The sequence below is a fragment of the Clupea harengus genome, chromosome 3, assembly GCF_900700415.2.
Source record: "Clupea harengus chromosome 3, Ch_v2.0.2, whole genome shotgun sequence".
NCBI classification, from domain to species: domain Eukaryota; kingdom Metazoa; phylum Chordata; class Actinopteri; order Clupeiformes; family Clupeidae; genus Clupea; species Clupea harengus.
The window spans coordinates 15,150,381-15,175,380 of record NC_045154.1 but is presented as its reverse complement, the minus strand read 5'-3'; the positions used below and the strand labels follow the sequence as shown (position 1 = coordinate 15,175,380).

At 43.0% G+C, this 25,000-nt stretch overlaps 1 protein-coding gene across 5 annotated transcripts in view; it reads left to right on the top strand.

The window, feature by feature from the left end:
- Positions 1-25,000, top strand: part of LOC105892459 (protein mono-ADP-ribosyltransferase PARP6) — a 31,982-nt gene that overhangs the window by 1,097 nt on the left and 5,885 nt on the right. For 2 of the 5 annotated variants that reach the window (XM_031564681.2, XM_031564677.2), the window contains exons 3-19: positions 3,133-3,210; positions 4,213-4,307; positions 4,615-4,675; positions 4,923-5,013; positions 5,409-5,475; positions 6,371-6,520; positions 7,041-7,191; positions 7,677-7,808; positions 8,858-8,953; positions 12,368-12,460; positions 12,654-12,779; positions 12,963-13,028; positions 13,463-13,548; positions 13,656-13,704; positions 18,282-18,394; positions 18,877-18,949; positions 19,922-19,991. In XM_031564681.2, the coding sequence (XP_031420541.1) occupies positions 3,133-3,210; positions 4,213-4,307; positions 4,615-4,675; positions 4,923-5,013; positions 5,409-5,475; positions 6,371-6,520; positions 7,041-7,191; positions 7,677-7,808; positions 8,858-8,953; positions 12,368-12,460; positions 12,654-12,779; positions 12,963-13,028; positions 13,463-13,548; positions 13,656-13,704; positions 18,282-18,394; positions 18,877-18,949; positions 19,922-19,991 (1,597 nt within the window). Of the gene's footprint in view, positions 1-3,132; positions 3,211-4,212; positions 4,308-4,614; positions 4,676-4,922; positions 5,014-5,408; positions 5,476-6,370; positions 6,521-7,040; positions 7,192-7,676; positions 7,809-8,857; positions 8,954-12,367; positions 12,461-12,653; positions 12,780-12,962; positions 13,029-13,462; positions 13,549-13,655; positions 13,705-18,281; positions 18,395-18,876; positions 18,950-19,921; positions 19,992-20,323; positions 20,963-25,000 lie in introns of those variants that run through there. The other 3 variants (XM_042703935.1, XM_031564679.2, XM_031564680.2) reach the window with 3 other exon arrangements.

Here is a 25,000-nt window from a genome sequence, read left to right as displayed (position 1 = left end):
CTCTACTGTTCATTCACTCCACAAAGGAGCAGACAGCACAGACAGGCTGTAGACCTTATCTGTATGGACACAGATACAGGACACTCGTCCAGCTCCTGTTCAGTCCACACATTTGCATTTGTGGATCTGTTTGGATCTTTGATTGTCTAGCCACTGTTTTCTCCTAAACGGTTGAGAGCCCAGATGAGCTGTGGGTTTCATCAGTGAGGAGCTTCACCTGCTGTTGAGTAGCAGACACATGCTAGCACTACTTTAGCATGGGGATGATCTCACTGCACCAGCGACAGCTCTGTTCTAATGGAACAATCTGCTCCACTGACCTTCAACCGCATCCAATTCACGCACGGCATACACACACACACACACACACACACATACTCTTTTGAGGAAATGTGCAATCTAAGCTTCTCTTTGCCAATTAAGGACCATGGTGTTGGATTACAACTGCGAATAAAAAGAAGGTGGGCTTTTCCCTATCTTCACTGTAAAGGTTTGAGTTTATGTTGACCCTGGGGTCTGTGGTTAGCTATGTGAGCATCGTGTGTCTGTAAACTGTAAAGGCTTGAGTTTAGATAGATGCTGGTGTGTGTGTTAGTTATGTGAGCACCTTCGGTCTGTAAACTGTAAAGGCTTGAGTGTAGATAGATGCTGGTGTGTGTGCTAGCTATGTGAGCACCTTCGGTCTGTAAACTGTAAAGGCTTGAGTGTAGATAGATGCTGGTGTGTGTGCTAGCTATGTGAGCACCTTCGGTCTGTAAACTGTAAAGGCTTGAGTGTAGATAGATGCTGGTGTGTGTGCTAGCTATGTGAGCACCTTCGGTCTGTAAACTGTAAAGGCTTGAGTTTAGATAGATGCTGGTGTGTGTGCTAGCTATGTGAGCATCTCGTGTCTGTAAACTGTAAAGGCTTGAGTGTAGATAGATGCTGGTGTGTGTGTTAGCTATGTGAGCACCTTCGGTCTGTAAACTGTAAAGGCTTGAGTTTAGATAGATGCTGGTGTGTGTGCTAGCGCAGACCAGGTCAGAGACACGAGTCTCTAGCATAAGTAGACATAGATAGATATATAGATAAGGTAGATAGATAAGAAAGAAAGAAATGCAAGTCTCTACCATAAGTAGACATAGAAAGATAGATAGATTATGGTAGAGACTTGCATTTCTTTCTTTCTTATCTATCTACCTTATCTATATATCTATCTATGTCTACTTATGCTAGAGACTCGTGTCTCTTTCTGTCTTTCTTTCTGTCTCCTAGTGTCTGGATCTGTTTGTGCAGTTAAGGGATTCCATCTGTCATTTAGGGTAAGCTGGTTGCTTAGGTGACTGTGTTAGTGGGGCAGAAAAAAAGAAAGAAAGAAATGCAAGTCTCTAGCAGGGGTAGACAGACAAACAGTGATGGAAAAAGAGAGAGAAAGAGAGACAGAAATTAAGGCAAGGCCTAATTAGACCGAACATTAGTGTCATTTTAGCTGTGAAGTAAAGATGTGTTACGTAAACAGACTAATAGTAGGACTGTGTGATGTCGGGGTGCCAATAAACACACAGGCTAGACTGAGATCAATAAACATGTAGGCTAGACTGAGATCAATAATCACATGTAGGCTAGACTGAGATAAATAATCACATGTAGGCTAGACTGAGATCAATAAACATGTAGGCTAGACTGAGATTAATAAACACATGTAGGCTAGGCTGAGATGAACTGAGTGATCTGAGATCACAAGTAAATGTGCGGTTTTGTACAGATTGATGGAAGCACATATATCACACATCTATCAGTCATCTATCAATTCAATTTCGATTCAATTCAATTCAATTCAATTTTTTTTTAAATAGCGCTAAAACAATAGAATTGTCTCATGGTGCTTTACAGAGCCCAGTGCCTGGACCCCCTTAGAGCAAGCACAAAGGCAACAGGGGCAAGAAAAAACTCCATGTTAATCAGGAAGAAACCTTAAGCAGAACCGCGGCACATAAGGGGGGACCCATCTGCTTGAGGTCGGCCGGGAAGAGATAGGAAGGGGGGGGGTCGTGTGGCAGAAGGGGAGGGGAAACAACAAGTGGTCAATGGCACAGCATACATGTGGTAAATGTACATAATACATATACAAACATCATATGTTGCATTCATGATACATACAAAAACAGCTTAATGGGTATACAGTGTGCTCATAGTGTCATTGTTACAAGGGCATCAGTCATTTATCAGTCATCTGTCACACATCTGTCACATATACTGTATATCACACACCTATCACACATCTATCAATCATCTATCAATCATCTATCAATCATCTCTATCAGACACCTATCAGTCATCTCTATCAATCATCTATCACACATTTATCAATCATCTATCACACATCTATCAATCATCTATCACACATCTGTCACATATACTGTATATCACACACCTATCACACATCTATCAATCATCTATCACACATCTATCAATCATCTATCACACATCTATCAATCATCTATCAATCATCTATCAATCATCTCTATCAGACACCTATCAGTCATCTCTATCAATCATCTATCAATCATCTATCAATCATCTCTATCAGACACCTATCAGTCATCTATCACACACCTATCACACATCTATCAATCATCAATCACACATCTATCAATCATCTATCACACACCTATCAGTCTATCTGGCCTCATGCAGAGTCCAGTGATTAGAGGTAAAGGTGTGGGTTTACCTTAGACTGCCCTGACCCCAGACTGAGCCCTGACCCCTGACCCCAGACTGACCCCAGACTGACCCCTGACTGACCCCATACTGAGCCCTGACCCCTGACCCCAGACTGACCCCTGACCCCAGACTGACCCCAGACTGACCTCTGACCCCAGACTGAGCCCTGACCCCAGACTGACCCCTGACTGACCCCTGACTGACCCCTGACCCCAGACAGACCCCAGGCTGACCCCAGACTGACCCCAGACTGAGCCCTGACCCCAGACTGACCCCTGCGCAGATGGGCTGGAGGTCTCACCTCGTCTTCCTGTCCACAGAGCACCCGTGGAGAATTCTAGGATGAAGAGGAGGGTTTAAGGAGGGGAGGGGAGGGGAGTTTTGGTTGAGTTGTGGGATGAAGGTGACAACTCTTCTTCCTCTCTCCAGAGCACGAGCGGAGACTGCTGGGGTGAAGAGGACTCTGATGGGGACAGCGACTGTGAGGAGTTCATGTACGGAATACAGGTGAGCGAAAACACACCTTATTTACTTATAACAAACCTTATTCTGCAGCGCTGCTTCTAAACCACCACAGGAGACACACAATATGCACATAGCACTCAAGATATACACACACACTCACTCACTCATTCACTCACACACAGTCACTCACTCACACACACAGTCACTCACTCACACATTCACTCACACACAGTCACTCACTCACACACACAGTCACTCACTCACACACACACTCACACACACACTCACTCACATACACAGTCACTCACTCACACACACACTCACTCACTCACTCACTCACTCACTCACACACGCACTCACTCACTCACTCATTCACTCACACACAGTCACTCACTCACACACACAGTCACTCACTCACTCACACACACACTCTCACACACACACTCACTCACACACACAGTCACTCACTCACACACACACTCACTCACTCACTCACTCACTCACACACGCACTCACTCACACACACTCACTCACTGACTCATACACTTACACACACACTCACTCACTCACTCACACACACTCACTCACACACACACACACACACACACATACACACACTCACTCACACACACACACACACACACACACACACATATGTATAATATCTGAGAGGATGTGTTTGTACTATTATTTTACCTTGCACCATCATAGAAGTATTCCTTTCTGTTGTTTTTGACGTCGGAGATATTAGCAGTGTAACTGTGTGTAACTGGTCGGTATCCTGTGTGTAACTGGTTGGTATCCTGTGTGTAACTGGTTGGTATCCTGTGTGTAACTGGTCGGTATCCTGTGTGTAACTGGTTGGTATCCTGTGTGTAACTGGTTGGTATCCTGTGTGTAACTGGTTGGTATCCTGTGTGTAACTGGTTGGTATCCTGTGTGTAACTGGTCTGTGTCCTGTGTGTAACTGGTCTGTGTCCTGTGTGTAACTGGTCTGTGTCCTGTGTGTAACTGGTCGGTCTCCTCTGTGTCTCCTGACTCTAGGGGCACTTTGCCTCTGACCTGTACCGTCACCCTCAGCTGGATGCAGACATCGGGGCAGTGAGGGACATCTACACCGACAGAGCCGTGTCTGTGAGGTAACAGCAGTGCTATGGTCTTACACCAACCACACACACACACACACACACACACACACACACACACATATGTATAATATCTGAGAGGATGTGTTTGTACTATTATTTTACCTTGCACCATCATAGAACTAGAAATTCCTTTCTGTTGTTTTTGACGTCGGAGATATTAGCATAAGGATGTTAGAGGAAAGCCATTATAATCTTACACCAACCTGTACACACACACACACACACGCACACACACACACGCACACACACAGTTATTACTTAATATCTTCAGTCTTTTGGCTGTTCTCTTTTTTGACAGGGAGTATGGGCCAATTGATGATGTGGATGTTGACTTACAGATCAATATCGGCTTCCTGGATGTGAGTTATGCTTGACATGTACTTTGAAGACTTTGAAGACCTTGACATTAAAAAGTGGCATATGTTTAAAAATGTGTTATTGTCAGTGCATACATGGTCGCTGTTGTGTGTGTGTGTGTGTGTGTGTGTGTATGTGGTGTGGTTGTTTATGTGGTTTGTGTGTGTGTGTGTGTGTGTGTGTGTGTGTGTGTGTGTGTGTGTGTGTGTGTGTGTGTGTGTGTGTGTGTGTGTGTATCTTTGATGCCAGGAGGAGGTTGCCAGTGCCTGGAAGGTCGTCCGAACTGAACCAATCATCTTACGCCTTCGTTTTTCTCTCTCCCAGTATCTGGATGGACCAGGTACAGAACAAACTAATTCTATAGGATTACAACACTGATCAAGCACAGACAGACAGGTCAGATAGACAGGTCAGATAGACAGTCACTGGCCTTGTTGCAGATGTGGCCCTGGTCACATACAGGTCAGATAGACAGGTCAAGCACATACAGGTCAGATAGACAAGTCAGATAGACAGGTCATGATGAGATAGCTCCTCCCTCTGTATACTGCTGATGAACACGGAACAATTCAGACCTCCTTTTACCACACTGGGACATTACATGACACTATCCATTACAGTCAATAGATATGCCACTGGCAGGCTGCACACACACACACACACACACACACACACACACACACACACACACACACAAACACACATTGACCTTTCCCTGGCCTTCTGCCCTGACAGAGCCCACTGTGGATGTGTTCCAGCCTTCCAGTAAAGATGGCTTTGGCCTCGGGGTCCAGCTTAAGAAGTGAGTGACCGGCTCATCCTCATCCTCATCTGCCTGCTCTTCCTGAATGAACGCCGTTACTCAGTGACTGACACAGGGACAGAGTCACAGTGTCACACTTACCAAGATCAAGTGATTAGTGTCCCCCGTACACCAGTCCTGGCCTTGGGGTGGAGGCTTAACCTACATCCCCAGATTGGCACTGTCACCGTCACCGTCACCGTCACTGCCACAGACTCAGACCTGTGCCTAGACCTGTGCTCTCCTGAGATTTCACGTAATGCACATCAAACTGGACAATGGATGTGTGATGCTATATCACGTGATGCACATCAAACACTGAACAATGGATGTGTGATGATATATCACGTAATGCACATCAAACACTGAACAATGGAGGTGTGATGATATATCACGTAATGCACATCAAACACTGAACAATGGGGGTGTGATGAGATAGATTCTCCCTCTGTATACTGCTAATGAACACGGAACAATTCAGACCTCCCTTTACCACACTGGGGCATTAAATGACACTGTCCATTACAGTCAATAGATATGCCACTCGAAAATATGAATGAAAACCTGTCATTATGAACAGTGATAGACTCTGAGGTGTGTGTGTTAAATGTGTCAGGCATGCTGTGTGTGTGACAGACTTTGAGATGTGTGTGTTAAATGTGTAACGTATGCTGTGTGTGTGACAGACTATGAGGTGTGTGTGTTAAATGTGTCACATATGCTGTGTGTGTCAGACTCTGAGGTGTGTGTGTTAAATGTGTCACGCATGCTGTGTGTGTGACAGACTCTGAGGTGTGTGTGTTAAATGTGTCACGTATGTTGTGTGTGTGACAGACTCTGAGGTGTGTGTGTTAAACGTGTCACGCATGCTGTGTGTGTTTCTCTGCCCCGTCAGGATCCTGCGCACCTTCGTGTCGCAGCAGTGGAAGCTCCTGAGCAATGACCTGATCCGCGCGCAGCAGAAGAAACGCCACAGCTGGTTCAAGGCCGGAGGAACCATCAAGAAGTTCCGCGCCGGCCTCAGCATCTTCTCACCTGTGGCCAAGTACTGCAGCACTCAAACAGACACTTCAGTGATAATCAGTGCACTACACGAACTGAGTTAGTCACACATACTGGACATTGGGTTTATTATGCAGCGAGAACACATTCTGATCAAATTGGATATCTGCACAATAACAAAAGTCAATTTAGGGAAAAGTATCTGCTTAATGACTACATGGTAATGTGTTCAAATTGATTCATGTGAAATTGAAGTGTATTCATGTAAAGTCAAATCCATTTCTATATTACATTTAACAATAATGTTCACACTAAAGTGACACACTAAATTATATTGTTTTGGCGCTATATAAATAAAATTGAATTCAATTGAATTAAAGTGTTACACAAGCGCTCTACATCCAGTAGAGATGTAAACTAATGTAAGAGCTGTGTGATGGTGAAAGGAAAGCTCTGATTGGATGCTCTGAGACTATGAGCATAAAGGCCACGCTATAGAATGTTGTGTGGAACCTGCATCCTTTGTTACTCAGCTCCACCTCTCTGCTGCCCTCTGCTGGCAGGTCCCCGTGTGTGCCTCTGATCCAGGGCCCTGTGGTGAAGGGCCCACTGCGGGCCCCAGAGCTGAGGGTGACGCGCCTCATCAGCCGCTCGGGCCCCTGCACCATGAAGGGGCCCGGGGGGGAGCACTTCACCTACGCCCCGAACGCACAGGTGGGTGACCAGCAGGCCCTCGCCACACAGAAGCCATTAAGGTTTTCATATTAAGTTTCAGAAGTAAGGGCCCTTTTTTTACAGATGAAAGGAGGGGTTGCATGGTTTATTGAGGTTGTTCATTACATGAATTATTAAGACGAAAAGATGAGAAGATTATTTTTTGTTAAGGACTGTATTTCTGAAAGTGTAGCATTCCTCATCTACGCCTGTTGCTAACTGAAGCCACACTTTGACCTCTGAGCTATAGCCGCTAATGCTGCTGGTTGGTTGTGTGTCCTTGTCCTCCACTTCAGAGTGTGTGTCCTTGTCCTCCACCTCAGAGTGTGTGTCCTTGTCCTCCTGCTCAGAGTGTGTGTCCTTGTCCTCCTGCTCAGAGTGTGTGTCCTTGTCCTCCACCTCAGAGTGTGTGTCCTTGTCCTGCACTTCAGAGTGTGTGTCCTTGTCCTCCACCTCAGAGTGTGTGTCCTTGTCCTCCACCTCAGAGTGTGCCGGTGGGTGGAGCCCGACCCACGGTGCAGATCACCACCAAACAGCTGATTGAGCTCTTCTTCTCATCACAAGCCCTCATCCACTGCAAGAGCGTTCCCACCCTGGAGTACGGCTTCCTCGTGCAGGTAGGGCTCTGCCTAACACAAACACATATCAAATACATTCACACAAACACATATCAAATGCATAAGCACCAACACCTATCAAATACATTCACACAAACACATATCAAATACATTCACACAAACACCTATCAAATACATTCACACACACATATCAAATACATTCACACAAACACCTATCAAATACATTCACACAAACACATATCAAATACATTCACACAAACACATATCAAATACATTCACACAAACACATATCAAATACATTCACACAAACACATATCAAATACATTCACACAAACACATATCAAATACATTCACACAAACACATATCAAATACATTCACACAAACACATATCAAATACATTCACACAAACACATCTCAAATACATTCACACAAACACCTATCAAATACATTCACACAAACACAGATCAAATACATTCACACAAACACCTATCAAATACATTCACACAAACACATATCAAATACATTCACACAAACACCTATCAAATACATTCACACAAACACATATCAAATACATTCACACAAACACATATCAAATACATTCACACAAACACATATCAACACATATCAAATGCATAAACACCAACAAATATGTCTATGTGCATGTAAGGACATAGAACCACATCAATAGAGCAGCTATCACCAGAGCACCGCAATCATTTCGTTTTGGATTTTATTTTAAACTGTTGCTACTTTTAATATGTTATATGTTATATGCTATAATGTTATATGTTATTTTTTAATCTTGTATGCCGTCTACTGCGTAGATGTTGCCTGCCAAGTCACAAAAATGTCGCTGCCCTGAAGCAACTTGGTGCATGCAACAATAAACACTTTGACTTGACTTGACTTACAGGAATTTGGCAAAAACTCCATTAACAACCATTCACCTTTCTGCTCTTATTGGCCTCTCTCTCTCTCTCTCTCTCCCCCCGCTCTTTCCCTCTCTCTCTCTCTCTCTTTCTCCCTCTCTCTCTCCCTCTCGCTCTCTCTCTCCCTTTCCCTCCCTCCCTCTGTCTCTCTATGCTAGATCATGAAGTACTCTGAGCAGAGGATCCCGACTCTAAATGAGTACTGTGTGGTGTGTGATGAGCAGCATGTCTTTCAGAATGGCTCCATGCTCAAGGTGAGCCTCAGAAGAGAGCTCTTATTCGTATTCACACCCCATGACCTGTTTCCACTCTCTTCACAAGTTATTCACAACCCATGACCTGTTTCCGCTGCGAGATTACAGTTTTTCTCAATTGCTTACACACATTTTTGAAAGCATACCTCATTTTCTCAAAACTCTAAACACAAATCCAGAAACCACACACACAAAATGCAAAATCCTACACTTCTCCTGCAAAATGCTACTTTGCCTTCAAAACAAAGTTATGTCTCCTCAAAATCGTATTTTGAACACTGATGTGCTGAATGGAAAACACTACAATGAATGGGAAAACACCAGTATGAAGGTCTTATCAGGAGCATTATGCCTTTTCATGTTCAGTGTTACTGTACGCTTACTCCTGTTTTACAGTTTTTCTCGATTGATTACATTCAAAAACTGGAACTTATGGCACAATGACCACAACCTGTAACTCATGTGCCAACTCCCTAAACCAATTCTGCTAAACTATAAGCACAGTTATCTGCTTTAGACACAGATTTCAATTGTTAACCGCACTTTCTTCAAAACACAACACACAATTATCTGCTTTAGACACAAATTTCAATTGTTAACCACACTTTCTTCAAAACACTAAACACCAGTGTACTTTGCACACTTCATCAATGCCAAAACCTCCTTGTGTTCAGACAGAACACACTGCTATTCAATTGGCAAAACTTCCATTTCCAAGGCTGTTGTGCAATTTGAAATCAAAGCTTTAGCAATATGATGGCCACAGGTTAGCTCCTGGTTTGGAGAACAATTGATGGCAACATTGAAGTGAGAGGTGATCAGAAAGGCAGAGGAGAGAGAAGAGGAGGAGGAGGAGGAGGAAGAGGATGAAGAGAAAGAGCAAGAAGGAGAGCCATTATCTCTGATGAGATTCGGGCCACTGTGGTCAACCTATGGTCAACCATGGTTTGACCATGCAGGAGGCTGGCCAGAGGGTTCAACCAAATATAAGCCGCTTCTCAGTTGCATCCATTCTCTGGACATTCAGAAGAGGGAATAGGTAAGAAACACTACTATGACAGGAAAACACTAGTTTGAATGCCTTATCAGGAGCATAGTATTCTTGTATTTTCCATTGTACTGTATCTGTAAAATTACGTAAACAAATACAAAGTGCAACCATTGATGACCAAGATATTCCTAAACATCAATACAGTGAGCCTAGCCACAGTGGACTGTGTTCTAAGGCGGAACACCTTGAGAATAAAGCAGGTGTACAGGGTGCCTTTTGTCAGAAACTCCGACAGTCAAACAGTTATGCTATGACTATGTGCAAGTAAGTCATATACATTTCACAACTGATTGCGTCCTATCAGCACTGACACATTACTGTACTGTATTGCAATCCAATCCAATGTTACAGTTTTTCTCGATTGCTTACACACATGAAGCATGCCTCGTTTTCTCAAAACTCTAAACACAAATCCCTAAACCACTCACACAAAATGCAACAACATTCACAACACTGTGTAGGTCTATTTCTGATAGCACATTGTCAATATTGTCTTGAGCTAGAACAGGATGCAGTAGTTTTTTGTCCTTTTTTATTTTACATTTTTCTTTCTTTTTTTTGTTGACTGTACTGGCCTATATCCTATTGTTTGTTCTGTGCAAATCATTTACACATTCATTTGTGTTTGCTGTGATGTATAGGCTACAGCACTTTTGGAAAAAATAAAGAAATATTTTAGTTGTTACTGTATATTTGTGTGTTGTTTTATATTTGCGTAAAAACATTATACAGTTATATTTTACTACAGGAGTAAGCGTATAGTAACATAATGTTCCTGATAAGGCCTTCATACTGGGTGTTTTCCCATTTCATAGTAGTGTTTTCCATTGAGCACATCAGTGTTCAATCGATGCTTAGAATGTCTACTCATATAATGGGCTGTGTTTGTCATTAGAAAACAAAGTACCCTTTTGAGGTGACATAACACTGTTTTGAAAGCAAAGTTGCCTTTTGCAGGATGTATAAAGGGTTTTGCATTTTGTGTGAGTGGTTTTGGGATTTGTGTTTAGAGTTTGGAGAAAACGAGGCATGCTTTCAAAAAATGTGTGTTAGCAATCGAGAAAAACTGTAAAATATAACTGTATAATGTTTTTTACTCAAATATAAAACAACACACAAATATACAGTAACAACAAAAATATTTCTTTATTTTTTCCAAAAGTGCTGTAGCCTATACATCACTGCCAACACAACTGGATGTGTAAATGATTTGCACAGAACAAACAATAGAAAATAGGGCAGTACAGTCAACATAAAAGGAAAGAAAAATGTAAAATAAAAAAGGACAAAAACACAAGGCTGCATCCTGTCTTCTGTTCCTGTCTGGACCTCATCGACATCACAGGCAACGTTCTCTCTGGCCAAGCAGCGGGGGAAGTATGGCCTAGTATGGCGAATCCAGCCCTGAAATGCCTCAGGAGCTATATCGCCACATGCCTCCTCCATGGCCTGTATCAGTGGCAGCTGTGCTTGAGGATTGCGCTCATACACTTTCCATCTCCATCTCCATGTGCATTCAAGCTAGTTTTTTCCTGTCATAGTAGTGTTTCTTACCTATTCTCACTTGTGAATGTCCGGAGAATGGATAAAACTGAAAAGCGGCTTATGTTTGGTTGAACCCTCTGGCAAGCCTCCTGCATGTTCCAACCATGGTTGACCACATGGTCGACCACAGTGGCCCGAATTTCATCAGAGATAATGGCTCTCCTTCTTGCTCTTTCTCTTTATCCTCTTCCTCCTCCTCCTCCTCCTCCTCCTCTTACTCTCACTCCTCTGCCTCTCTGATCACCTCTCACTTCAATGTTGCCATCTGTTGTTCCCCAAAACTGGAGCTCACCTGTGGCCCTTATATTGCTAAAGCTTTGATTGAAAATTGCACAACAGCCTTGGAAATGGAAGTTTTGCCATTTGAATGGCAGTGTGTTCTGTCTGAACACAAGGACATTTGGCATTGATGAAGTGTGCAAAATGGAGAGGATTGTGTGCTCTGTTTTGAAGAAAGTGTGATTTAGAAATGAAATCTGGGTCTAAAGCAGATAATTGTGTGTAGTGTTTTGAAAAAAAAGTGTGGTTTAGAATTTAAATCTGTGTCTAAAGCAGGAAATGTGTTTATAGTTATATATAGTAGCAGAATTGGTTAAGGGAGTTGGCACATGAGTTACAGGTTGTGGTCATTGTGTCATAAGTTCCAGTTTTTGTGTGTAAACAATTGAGAAAAACTGTAACATGATATTCATGTGTGTGTGTGCGTGTGTGTGTGTGTGTGTGTGTGTGAGAGTGTGTGTGTGTGTGTGTATGTGTATGTGTGTATGTGTGTGCATGTGTGCGTGTGTGTGTGTGCGTGTGTGTGTGTGTGTGTGCAGCCTGCCGTATGCACCAGAGAGCTGTGTGTTTTCTCCTTCTACACCCTGGGTGTAATGTCTGGAGCTGTAGAGGAAGTTGCTACAGGAGCTGAGGTAACACACACACACACACACGTACACACACGTACACACACTCCAAACGTGTCATGAACGTCAGTGTTTCTGGTAAACTTTCAAAGCAGATCTCGTTCAGTAACTGTTAAACTCCAAACGTGTCACAAACGTGTCACAAACGTGTCACAAACGTGAGCTCCTCCTCTTCCTGGTCTGGTGTGGCCTGCTGCAGGTGGTGGACCTGCTGGTGGCCATGTGCAGAACTGCACTGGACTCGGCGCGGAAGAGCATCATCTTTGACCCCTACCCCTCCGTGGTCGACCCCACTGACCCCAAGAGCCTGGCCTTCAATCCCAAGGTACGTTCAGACGATTGACAGTCAGTCAATCAGTCAGTTCATCTCTACGCACCTTACAACGGGATAATGTGTAACCTCTCAATCTCTCTGTCTCTCTTTATTCTTTCTCTGTCTGTATCTCTCTCTCTCTCTTTCTCTCTATCTCTCTCTATCTCTTCCTCTGTACTTCCTCTCGCTTTGCAGAAGAGAAGCTATGAGCGCTTACAGAAAGCACTGGACAGTGTGATGTCCATACGGGAAATGACACAAGTGAGTAGCCTGGAAGGCTAACCCCCATGGCGGAGTCAGATAAACTGTGTGGAGTCAGATATCTCTAATCATTTCAAACTGTGTAGTCAGATATCCCTAATCATTTCAAACTGTAGAGTCAGATATCTCTAATCATTTCAAACTGTGTGGAGTCAGATATCTCTAATCATTTCAAACTGTGTAGTCAGATATCCCTAATCATTTCAAACTGTGTAGTCAGATATCTCTTATCATTTCAAACTGTGTAGAATCAGATATCTCTAATCATTGCAAACTGTGTAGAATCAGATATCTCTAATCATTTCAAACTGTGTGTAGTCAGATATCTTTTCAAACTGTGTAGTCAGATATCTCTAATCATTTCAAATTGTGTAGAATCAGATATCTTTTCAAACTGTGTAGTCAGATATCTCTAATCATTTCAAACGGTGTAGATTGTGGTGTCTTTGCAGGGCTCCTACCTGGAGATCAAGAGGCAGATGGATAAGATTGATCCTTTAGCGCACCCTCTTCTGCAGTGGTGAGGGAACAAGACAACTCTTCTACTTGCACCGGAGCATTTTTATTTGTGGGATTCATTTGTGTGAATTTGTGTTTTCATTGTGAGTTGTTGTCATTCTTTCACAGGATCATATCCAGCAACAGATCTCATATTGTCAAGTTGCCTCCAAGCAGGGTAAGGTTCATAGCTTAGTGGGGTGTAGTGTTTAGTGTGTAGTGTGTAGTGTGTAGTGTGTAGTGTGAAGTGTGTAGTGTGTAGTGTGTAGTGTGTTTTGTGTAGTGTTTTGTGTAGTGTTTGGTGTGAAGTTTGTAGTGTGTAGTGTGTAGTGTGTAGAGTGTAATGTTTAGTGTGAAGTGTTTAGTGTGTACTCTGTAGTGTTTAGTGTGTAGTGTGTAGTGTGTAGTGTGTAGTGTGTACTGTGTAGTGTGTAGTGTTTAGTGTGTAGTGTGTAGTGTGTACTCTGTAGTGTTTAGTTCAGTTCAGTTCAGTTCAAGTTTATTATCATTTACTCATAAACAGCATTTATCAGTAATGAAATTCTTTGTGCTCAATGTCCGTTAATAAATAAATAAATACTGGAGAATGGAGAAAAGGGTAGGAAAAAGAGAAAAAAATTGTAGTGCAAAAAGATATTTCAAGGACAGTTCAGCATCCTGATGGCATGTGGGTAAAAACTATCCCTGTATCTGCTGGTACGGGACCTTATACTCTTGTATCGCCTTCCAGAAGGCAGGAGGGAGAAAAGACTGTGGCAGGGATGACTAGGGTCAGAAATGATCCGCTTGGCCTTCCTCCTGCAGCGCTGGCTGTAAAGGTCCTGAATGGATGGCAATGCAGTCCTTGTAATACGCTGTGCAGATTTGACCACTCTTTGTAGTGTCTTCCTGTCCTGGGCAGTGCTGTTGCCAAACCATGTTGTAATTCCACCAGTCAGTATGCTCTCAATGGTGAAGCGGTAAAAATTGGTCAGTACAGTGCAGTCCATGCCAAATTTCCGTAGTCGCCGCAGAAAAAAGAGCCTCTGTTTCGCTGTCCTTGTAACCACACCAATATGGTGTGTCCAGCTCAGATCCTCGCTGATATTGATACCAAGAAATCTGAAACTTTTGACTCTCTCCACAGCTGTGCCCCGATGTGAATGGGTGCATGTTCTCCCTGCAGCCGCCTGTAGTCCACTATCAACTCCTTGGTTTTTGCTACATTAAGCAGCAGGCTGTTATCCTGACACCAGGATGTCATTGTTGCCACCTCTGCTCTGTAGGCAGACTCATCACCATTCTTGATGCAGCCGATAATGGTGGTGTCATCAGCAAACTTAATGATGGTGTTGGAGCTGTTAGTGGTTGCACAATCATAGGTGAACAGGGAGTACAACAGTGGGCTTAACACACAACCCTGTGGGGCACCAGTGCTGAGTGTTAGACTGGTTGAGGTGATGTTACCTAGCCGTACTGCCTGTGGCCTGTCTGTCAGGAAGTTCAATATCCAGCTGCACATGGAGGGACTGATGTTCAGGTCCTGTAGTTTCATGATGAGCCTGGATGGTACTATGGTGTTGAAGGCGGAGCTGAAGTCAATGAAGAGCATCCGCACGTACGTGTTGTTCTGATCCAGGTGAGAGAGAGTAGTGTTCAAGGCCAAAGCTACAGCATCATCTGTAGACCTGTTCGGCCTATATGCACACTGGAGTGGGTCTAATGCAGGTGACAGGCAGGATGTAATGTGGTCTTTGACTAACCTCTCAAAGCATTTCATCACAACAGAGGTGAGTGCGACAGGGCGGTAATCATTGAGACAGCTCACTGATGGTTTCTTAGGGACTGGGATGATGGTGGCCCTCTTGAAGCTATTGGGGACGACAGACTGGGACAGGGAGAGGTTAAAGATGTCACTGAACACCTCTGCCAGTTCAGGAGCGCAGGCCTTGAGAACACGGCCAGGGATGTTGTCAGGTCCTGGAGCTTTATGCACATTCACTCTCCTGAATGACTTGCACACATCAGTCACAGATACCTGGAGAGGGCAGCTGTCTTGCTCCAGCAGTACCTCTGACCTGGTGTGAGACTCAAATCGAGCATAAAAGGTGTTCAGCTCTTCTGCAAGAGAAACAGAGACCTCTGCTTGATGGCTCTTTCCTTTATAATCAGTGATAGTCTTCAACCCACTCCACATGTCTCTGGTGTTAGATCCTGTGTAGTAAGACTCCACTTTCTCTCTGTACTGTCTCTTTGCCAGCTTGATGGTTTTTCTGAGTTCATATCGGGCTATTTTGTACTCACATGGGTCTCCAGAATGATAGGCTGCTGTACGGGCTTTGAGTGCTGAAGACACTTCTCCATTCACCCATGGCTTCTGGTTTGGAAAAGTTCTGACGTTCATTCGCTGTACAACGTCATCAATGCACTTGCATATATAGCCTAATACAAATTCAGTGTATTCATGGATGTTAACAGCGGCATCCCGAAAAACTCCCCAGTCTGTTGTTAGTGTGTAGTGTTTAGTGTTTAGTGTTTAGTGTGTAGTGTGTAATGTGTAGTGTGTAGTGTGTAGTGTGTAGAGTGTAATGTTTAGTGTGAAGTGTTTAGTGTGTAGTGTGTAGTGTGTAGTGTGTAGTGTGTTTTGTGTAGTGTTTGGTGTGAAGTTTGTAGTGTGTAGTGTGTAGTGTGTAGTGTGTAGTGTGTGGTCTGTAGTGTGTAGTGTGTAGTGTTTAGTGTGTAGTGTGTAGTGTTTAGTGTGTAGTGTGAAGTGTGTAGTGTGTACTCTGTAGTGTTTAGTGTGTAGTGTTTAGTGTGTAGTGTGTAGTGTTTGGTGTGGTGTGAAGTGTGTAGTGTGTAGTGTGCAGTGTGTAGTGTGTAGTGTTTAGTGCGTAGTGTGTTTTGTGTAGTGTGTAGTGTGTAGTGTTTGGTGTGTAGTGTGTAGTGTTTAGTGTGTAGTGTGTAATGTGTAGTGTGTAGTGTGTAAAGTGTAATGTTTAGTGTGAAGTGTTTAGTGTGTAGTGTGTAGTGTGTAGTGTGTAGTATGTAGTGTCTAGTGTGTAGTGTGTAGTGTTTAGTGTGTAGTGTGTTTTGTGTAGTGTGTCGAGTGTAATGTTTAGTGTGAAGTGTTTAGTGTGTACTCTGTAGTGTTTAGTGTGTAGTGTGTAGTGTGTACTGTGTAGTGTGTAGAGTGTAATGTTTAGTGTGAAGTGTTTAGTGTGTAGTGTGTAGTGTGTAGTATGTAGTGTGTAGTATGTAGTGTCTAGTGTGTAGTGTGTAGTGTTTAGTGTGTAGTGTTTTTTGTGTAGTGTGTCGAGTGTAATGTTTAGTGTGAAGTGTTTAGTGTGTACTCTGTAGTGTTTAGTGTGTAGTGTGTAGTGTGTAGTGTGTAGAGTGTAATGTTTAGTGTGAAGTGTTTAGTGTGTAGTGCGTAGTGTGTAGTGTTTAGTGTGTAGTGTGTTTTGTGTAGTGTTTGGTGTGAAGTTTGTAGTGTGTAGTGTGTAGTGTGTAGTGTGTCGAGTGTAATGTTTAGTGTGAAGTGTTTAGTTTGTACTCTGTAGTATTTATTGTGTAGTGTGTAGTGTGTAGTGTGTAGTGTGTGGTCTGTAGTGTGTAGTGTGTAGTGTTTAGTGTTTAGTGTTTAGTGTGTAGTGTGTAGTGTGTAGTGTGAAGTGTGTAGTGTGTAGTGTGTAGTGTTTGGTGTGAAGTGTGTAGTATGTAGTGTGCAGTGTGCAGTGTGTAGTGTGTAGTGTGTAGTGTTTAGTGTGTAGTGTGTTTTGTGTAGTGTGTAGTGTTTGGTGTGTAGTGTGTACTGTTTGGTGTAAAGTTTGTAGCGTGTAGTGTGTAGTGTGCAGTGTTTAGTTTGTAGTGTGTAGTGTGTAGTGTTTAGTGTGTAGTGTGTTTTGTGTAGTGTGTAGTGTGTAGTGTGTAGTGTTTGGTGTGTAGTGTGTAGTGTGTAGTGTTTGGTGTAAAGTTTGTAGCGTGTAGTGTGTAGTGTGCAGTGTTTAGTTTGTAGTGTGTAGTGTTTGGTGTGAAGTTTGTATTGTGTAGTGTGTAGCGTGTAGTGTGTAGTGTTTGGTGTGTAGTGTGTAGTGTTTAGTGTGTAGTGTGTTTTGTGTAGTGTGTAGTGTGTTTTGTGTAATATTTCTCATGTGTATCAGTGTGGGTTTCTGACAGTGCGTGGTTAAATAGAGTGTCTGTGAGAGTGGTTAGTTAGAGTGTGTGTGTGAGTGGGTAGTCAGACTGTGTGTGTGAGTGGTTAGTCAGAGTGTGTGTGTGAGTGGTTAGTTAAAGTGTGTGTGTGTGTGGGTAGTCAGAGTGTGTGTGTGAGTGGGTAGTCAGAGTGTGTGTGTGAGTGGGTAGTTCAAGTTTGTGTGTGAGTGGTTAGTTAAAGTGTGTGTGTGTGTGTGGGTAGTTAGAGTGTGTGTGTGAGTGGGTAGTTCAAGTTTGTGTGTGAGTGGTTAGTTAAAGTGTGTGTGTGAGTGGTTAGTTAGAGTGTGTGTGTGAGTGGTTAGTTAAAGTGTGTGTGTGAGTGGGTAGTCAGAGTGTGTGTGTGAGTGGGTAGTCAGAGGGTGTGTGTGAGTGGTAGTCAGAGGTGTGTGTGAGTGGTTAGTTAGAGTGTGTGTGTGAGTGGTTAGTAAGAGTGTGTGTGTGTGTGGGTAGTTAAAGTGTGTGTGTGAGTGGTTAGTTAAAGTGTGTGTGTGAGCCCTTCTCTCAGCCGTCCTGTCTCCTGTGTGTGTGTGTGTGTGTGTGTGTGTGTGTGTGTGTGTCCTGCAGCAGCTGATGTTTATGCACACACCCCACCAGTTCCTGCTCCTCAGCAGTCCTCCTGCCAAAGAGGCTCGCTTCCGCACCGCCAGGAAACTCTACGGCAGCACCTTTGCCTTCCAGTGAGGGAGCACACACACACACACACACTAACATGCTAACACACACACACACACACTCACTAACATGCATACACACGCTATCACAAACACACACACACACACGCGCTAACACACACATGCTTACACACACACTCACTAACATGCATACACACTAACACACACACACACACTAACACTCACACACAAACGCACATATACACACCACACATATAATTGCACACACACATATACACACACATAAATGCATACATACACACACACAGTGTCATGAACCCATATGCTTGTTGATTCTTCGAACCGCAGCTATCTAGGGACTGACTTCTCACCCTCTCACCCTCTCGACCTCTCTGACCTCTCACCCTCTCGACCTCTCACTCTCTCGACCTCTCACCCTCTCCCTCTCTGCCCTTGTGACTGACCTCTCACCCTCTCGACCTCTCTGACCTCTCACCCTCTCTGCTTTTGTGTCTTTCTGGTTCCAGTGGATCCCACATAGAGAACTGGCACTCTATCCTGAGAAACGGACTGGTCAATGCCTCATACACCAAGCTCCAGGTAGGCACTTTAACTTTTAACCTTTAACCCTCATACACGGAGCTCCAGGTAGGATGATGATGATGATGAGGAAGAGGAGGATGATGATATTGGTGATGATCAGTTTGTGAACTTTGGTTTCATTTAAGGATACTATTGTGCTACATATGATTTGGGCTGATGATGATGATGATGAGAATGAGGAGGATTAGGATGATGATAATAATGATGAGGAGGACGAGGATGATGATCAGTTTGTGAGCTTTGGTTTCATATTTGCCACAGACTGTCTGTCATATTGCATTACATATGATTTGGGCTGCTGTTGCTGCTGCTGATGCTGCTGCTGCTGATGATAATGATGATGATGAGGAGGAGGAAGATGAGGAGGATGATGATGATGATGAGGATGATTGGCTGTACATTGAGAGGGGCATTAGCCCCGCTGACCTCTATTGCTGCTGCTCTGCACAGGCTGAGAGTGTGGGTGGTACCCGTCCGCTTTGCTCATTAATTGCCAATAAAGAGCAATGCAGAGTTAAGGACACGTTGTCTACCATCCTGCTCTAGAGAGAACCGTTATTTATTAGGAAGCGGAGGTTCATTCTGACCCTTAAATGCATCAATTGTACAGGATGTTTTGGAGAAGCACTCTTTTTCTGAGAGTGTATTAGCATTTCCAGCTCACCAATCTGTCCTTGGTCCATGCTGTACATGCACACACACACACACACACGCACATGTAGGCCACGTTTAGAGAAGGGAGACTGGCACACACAAACATACACACACACACACACACACGTAGGCCACGTAAAGAGAAGAGAGACTGGCACACACACACACACACACATACACACACACACACACACACACACACACACACACACACAGACCCTAGACTCTGCCATGTGTGAAGGGAGACTGGCACATCGGTCTGAAGTGTTGTTGGTACAGCAAGGTGACGCCCCCCCTCCCCCCCTCTCTCCCCAGCTGCATGGGGCAGCCTATGGGAAGGGTATCTACCTCAGCCCAATCTCAAGCATCTCCTTTGGGTACTCAGGTATGTCTGCGTCTGCGTCTGCGTCTGCGCCTGCGTCTGTGTGTGTACAGTGTTGGGCAGTAACGGAATGCATGTAACCAAATATGCGTATAAATATATAAAAAATATGAGTAACGGTATTGAGATTCAGTTCCATTGTAAACAGAAAACCACTATGTTGATCCCTCAAAGGGGTTCATTTTTTGAATTATTACGCGTAGGTCTATTCGCTCTCAAATGCAATTATTCCCATAAACCAGCATTTCTCCAAGCGCCACAGGTCTGCATCAAGGAAAGTGCTGGTCGGCAGATCCCTGCCACAGTCCATGTTCTGTGTTTCTGTCATTCGCCAGGTCCACACACCTTTGAGTCCAGGCCCACACACCCTTGAGTCCAGGTCCACACACCCTTGAGTCCCACACACCCTTGAGGTCCAGGTCCACACACCCTTGAGTCCCTGTCACTCACCAGGTCCACACACCTTTGAGTCCAGGTCCACACACCCTTGAGGCCCACACACCCTTGAGGTCCAGGTCCACACACCCTTGAGGTCCAGGTCCACACACCCTTGAGGCCCACACACCCAAATCAGTTTATCATGTTATAGTCCAATGTATCCAGCCCCAACATTTTGGGCCAGTGATGGGTCCAGGATTCGTGACACAGGAAACAGGAAACAGGAAACAGGAAACAGTTTATAGGTTATTCGGGCATTGTTAGTTTGGGTAGTGATTTATTTGCAGACAAAACATTGATGTTGTAAATTCTTTGACACAAATGATGTTACAGTTTTTCTCAATTGTTTACACACAAAAACTGGAACTTATGACAAAATGACCACAACCTGTAACTCCCTAAACTGATTATGCTGAACTATAAACACAACGATCTGCTTTAGACCCAAATTTCAATTGTAAACACACTTTCTTCAAAACACTACACACAATCCTCATCTATTTTGCACACTTCATCAATGCCAAATCTCCTTGTGTTCAGACAGAACACACTGCCATTCAAATGGCAAAACTTCCATTTCCAAGGCTGTTGTGCAATTTGGAATCAAAGCTTTAGCAATATAAGGGCCACAGGTGAGCTCCTGGTTTGGAGAACAATGGATGGCGACATTGAAGTGAGAGGTGATCAGAGAAGCAGAGGAGTGAGAATAAGAGGAGGAGGAAGAGGAAGAGCAAGAAGGAGAGCCATTATCTCTGATGAGATTCGGGCCACTGTGGTCAACCTTGTGGTCAACCATGGTTTGACCATGCAGGAGGCTGGCCAGTGGGTTCAACCAAACATAAGCTGCTTCTCAGTTGCATCCATTCTCCGGACATTCAGAAGAGAGAATAGGTAAGAAACACTACTATGATAGGAAAACACTAGTTTGAATGCCTTATCTGGAGCATAGTATTTTTGTATTTAGAGTATTTTACATTGTACTGTATTTGTATATTTTGCAGAACTGAAAGATTACCCCGGCGTGGTGGGAGGGAGCGTGTCTTGACGGCTGAACAGGAGACTGCAATAGTCAATATGGTTCTATAACAATCAAACCAATACAAAGTGTTGTTGACTGTACTGGCCTATTTTCTATTGTTTGTTCTGTGCAAATCATTTACACATCCAGTTGTGTTTGCTGTGATGTATAGGCTACAGCACTTTTAGAAAAAAATAAAGAAATATTTTTGTTGTTACTATATATTTGTGTGTTGTTTTATATTTGAGTAAAAACATTATACAGTTATATTTTACAAGAGTAACCGTACAGTAACACTAAACATGAAAAGGCATAATGCTCCTGATAAGGCCTTCATACTGGTGTTTTCCCATTCATAGTAGTGTTCAATGATTGCTTAGAAATGTCTACTCATATGATGGTCTGTGTGTGTCATTCGAACACAAAATACCATTTTGAGGAGACATAACTTTGTTTTGAAGGCAAAGTAGCATTCTGCAGGATATATGTAGGGTTTTGCATTTTGTGGTGTGATTTTGGGATTTGTGTTTAGAGTTTTGAGAAAATGAGGTATGCTTTCAAAAAATGTGTGTAAGCAATTGAGAAAAACTGTAATAATGTTTCATGGGCACATCGGCCTATTACAATAGGAAAATAATAATATTAATAATGATAAAATAATAATAACAATAATAATAATAAGAAGAAGAAGAAGAAGTAGAAGAACAAGAAGAAGAAGGGTCTATCTAAATAACTATCTATCTTTCTTTAGTGCAAAGGGGGGTTGTTGTTGATGGTGGTGTTGGTGTGGATGGTGTTGGTGTGTGTGGTGTGTGTGGTATGTGTGTTGGTGTGTGTGGGGTGTGTGGTGGTGGTGGTGGTGTGTGTGGGGTTGGTGGGTGTGGTATGTGTGTTGGTGTGTGTGGGGTGTGTGTTGATGTGTGTGGGGTGTGTGGTGAGGTGTGTGGTGTGTGTATGGTGTGTTTGGTATGTGTGTTAGTGTGTTAGTGTGTGGTGGTGTGTGTTGGTGTTGGGTCAAGCCAGGGGCGGACTGGGGGAAGAAAGTGGCCCCGGGAGCTGTGGCGTAACTTTTTTTTTCATGTTTGTAACCGCCGCCACGCCCCCTCCCCCCTGCGCACATATTCTGCCTGTAACACTTGAAACTGTGAAATTGTCAGGGTGGATCACTAACCGCCACCGCCACGCCCCCTCCCCAGAGGTGTAAAAAGCAGAGGTGTAAAAAGTACTGAAATGTTGTACTCAAGTAAAAGTACAATTACTTTGATGAAATTTTACTTAAGTATAAGTAAAATTACCCATCTAAAAATGTACTCAAGTAAAAGTAAAAAGTAGTTCATTTAAAATGTACTTTAAATAAAAGTTACTTAGTTACTTTCAACAACTTGATCGGGGCTGCTCCTATTTAGTGCAAAAAAGGACAAGTGGGCATAAATCCAATACAAAAACTAGTTATTTTTAATTAAAAGGAAATCTTTAGAAATATAAGTGCAATGACATTAAACATGTCAAACATTAAACATTAAACTGTCAACACAACATTTAAGAACTTTTGGGAGGACATGTCAAGACATGAACCACATGACAGCTAAAATAAAAAAGTTAAAATGCCGCTGCCCCACTATATTAAAACTTTGGTTACTTTACTTGTGTCCACCTTTAGAGCATTAGTCTACAAACTTCTTGTTGAGTTAGAGCAGCAGCTGATTTTCAAGGTGTGTAGAGTTCATCTGGGCTCGCTTTGCAGTAAACGGCAATCCAGCACAGCCGAAGAGTCACTCGCAGGCGGCCGAGGCAGGTAGGCCAGTATTGAGTTTCAGGGACAGTTTTTTGATATTCTGAAAGGAGTTCAGCAGATCCATATTGACTGAGACACAGGCTAGGTTCCCTTCTAACTCCCCTGTACCTTCTGGACTTCATTGAGGAAAATAAATCATCTTCATCTGACGAATGTTGTCCAACTTGCTTCAGCCCCTACCATCCGGTCAAGATGTTGTCTGACATAGACTAGACCTGTAGAATGACAAACAACAATTCTGACAATTAAGTATTGAGCTGCCATCAAGAGTGCATCTTAACACAGAAATAGCTATAAATAGCTACTTGAGATGACAGACCTACAGTATATATACAGAATGATAACATTATTTTCTATTTCTACATGCATCACAATTCATAATCCTAAATTCTTGCTAACCGAGACCCCTGAGCATGAACATGAAAGACGTGCACGTTGCAAAGCCACCACATCGTGATAAATTCGAGATAACGACATACACATTGACATTGACTTGTCCAACTGTCTGACAACGATGGTGTGCGCATTTACATCGTTCCTGTTTCAGGGCATGGGAGGCAGCCAAATGATTAGCCTAATATCAGTTTATGCGGTGTATCTTATTGCTGATGACTGATCTGCAGTTTTTAACACAATATGAGAGACTGAACATAATAATGCTATGAACTGAAACGAATGGAAGACAGGAATGGAATTATTATTAGTCTATTGGATGACGGCTGTTAACAAAGGATGGGTACAGAAGGATAGTACATTAGTGTATATCTAGCCTAGCTAGCTAGCTAGTTGACGTTAGCATACTCAGGGTGGTTGCAAGTGCTAGCCAAAATGAGGCTACAAGTGCCATGACACGCATATTTGCTTATTGTAGCAAAGCTAATAAACAACAAAAACGCTGTCTGAACTACTAATGGAAAGGGACAAATACTGTACTTACCAACACATGCTTGCGCAGATTTGAAGATTCATTTTTACAAGCAGAAAGTTCTGTCTGGCGGGGCAGGCACAGCTTACACAGCATTATATAGCTGTTGCCTCTTTTAGGTTGGAAGGCAAACTGCTTGCTGAGTTGTGGATACGGGGTTTCTTCATCTTCTTTAATTTTAACTTGCGGAAAGTTCGGTGCTTCAGCTTGTTGGTCGTCCGCAGCTTGTTGGTAGTCCGCACTATCATCTTTCTCCATCTCTATCTCTCGTGACTCGACACCGGCGGGCTTGCATCGACTCAATCATCCACTCTATGCAGCATCCACCACTGCAATGAGAATTGTAGTGCGCGATTCCCGGCTTTCGGTTTCCTTTCTTGAACTATGTTTTTTTTTTACTCAGTAACGGATGTAATTTCCAATGTAGCGAAGTACAATACTTCAGTCAAAATCTACTTAAGTAAAAGTAAAATTACCGATTTAAAAAACTACTTGAAAATTACAAAGTACACAAAAAAACTACTCAATTACAGTAACGTGAGTAAATGTAATTCGTTACTTTACACCTCTGGTAAAAAGTACTGAAATGTTGTACTCAAGTAAAAGTACAATTACTTTGATGAAATTTTACTTAAGTACAAGTAAAATTACCCATCTAAAAATCTACTCAAGTAAAAGTAAAAAGTAGTTCATTTAAAATGTACTTTAAGTAAAAGTTACTTAGTTACTTTCAACAACTTGATGGGGGCCGCTCCTATATAGTGCAAAAAAGGACAAGGGGTCATAAATCCAATACAAAAACTATTTTTTATTAAAGGAGAATCTTTAGAAATATA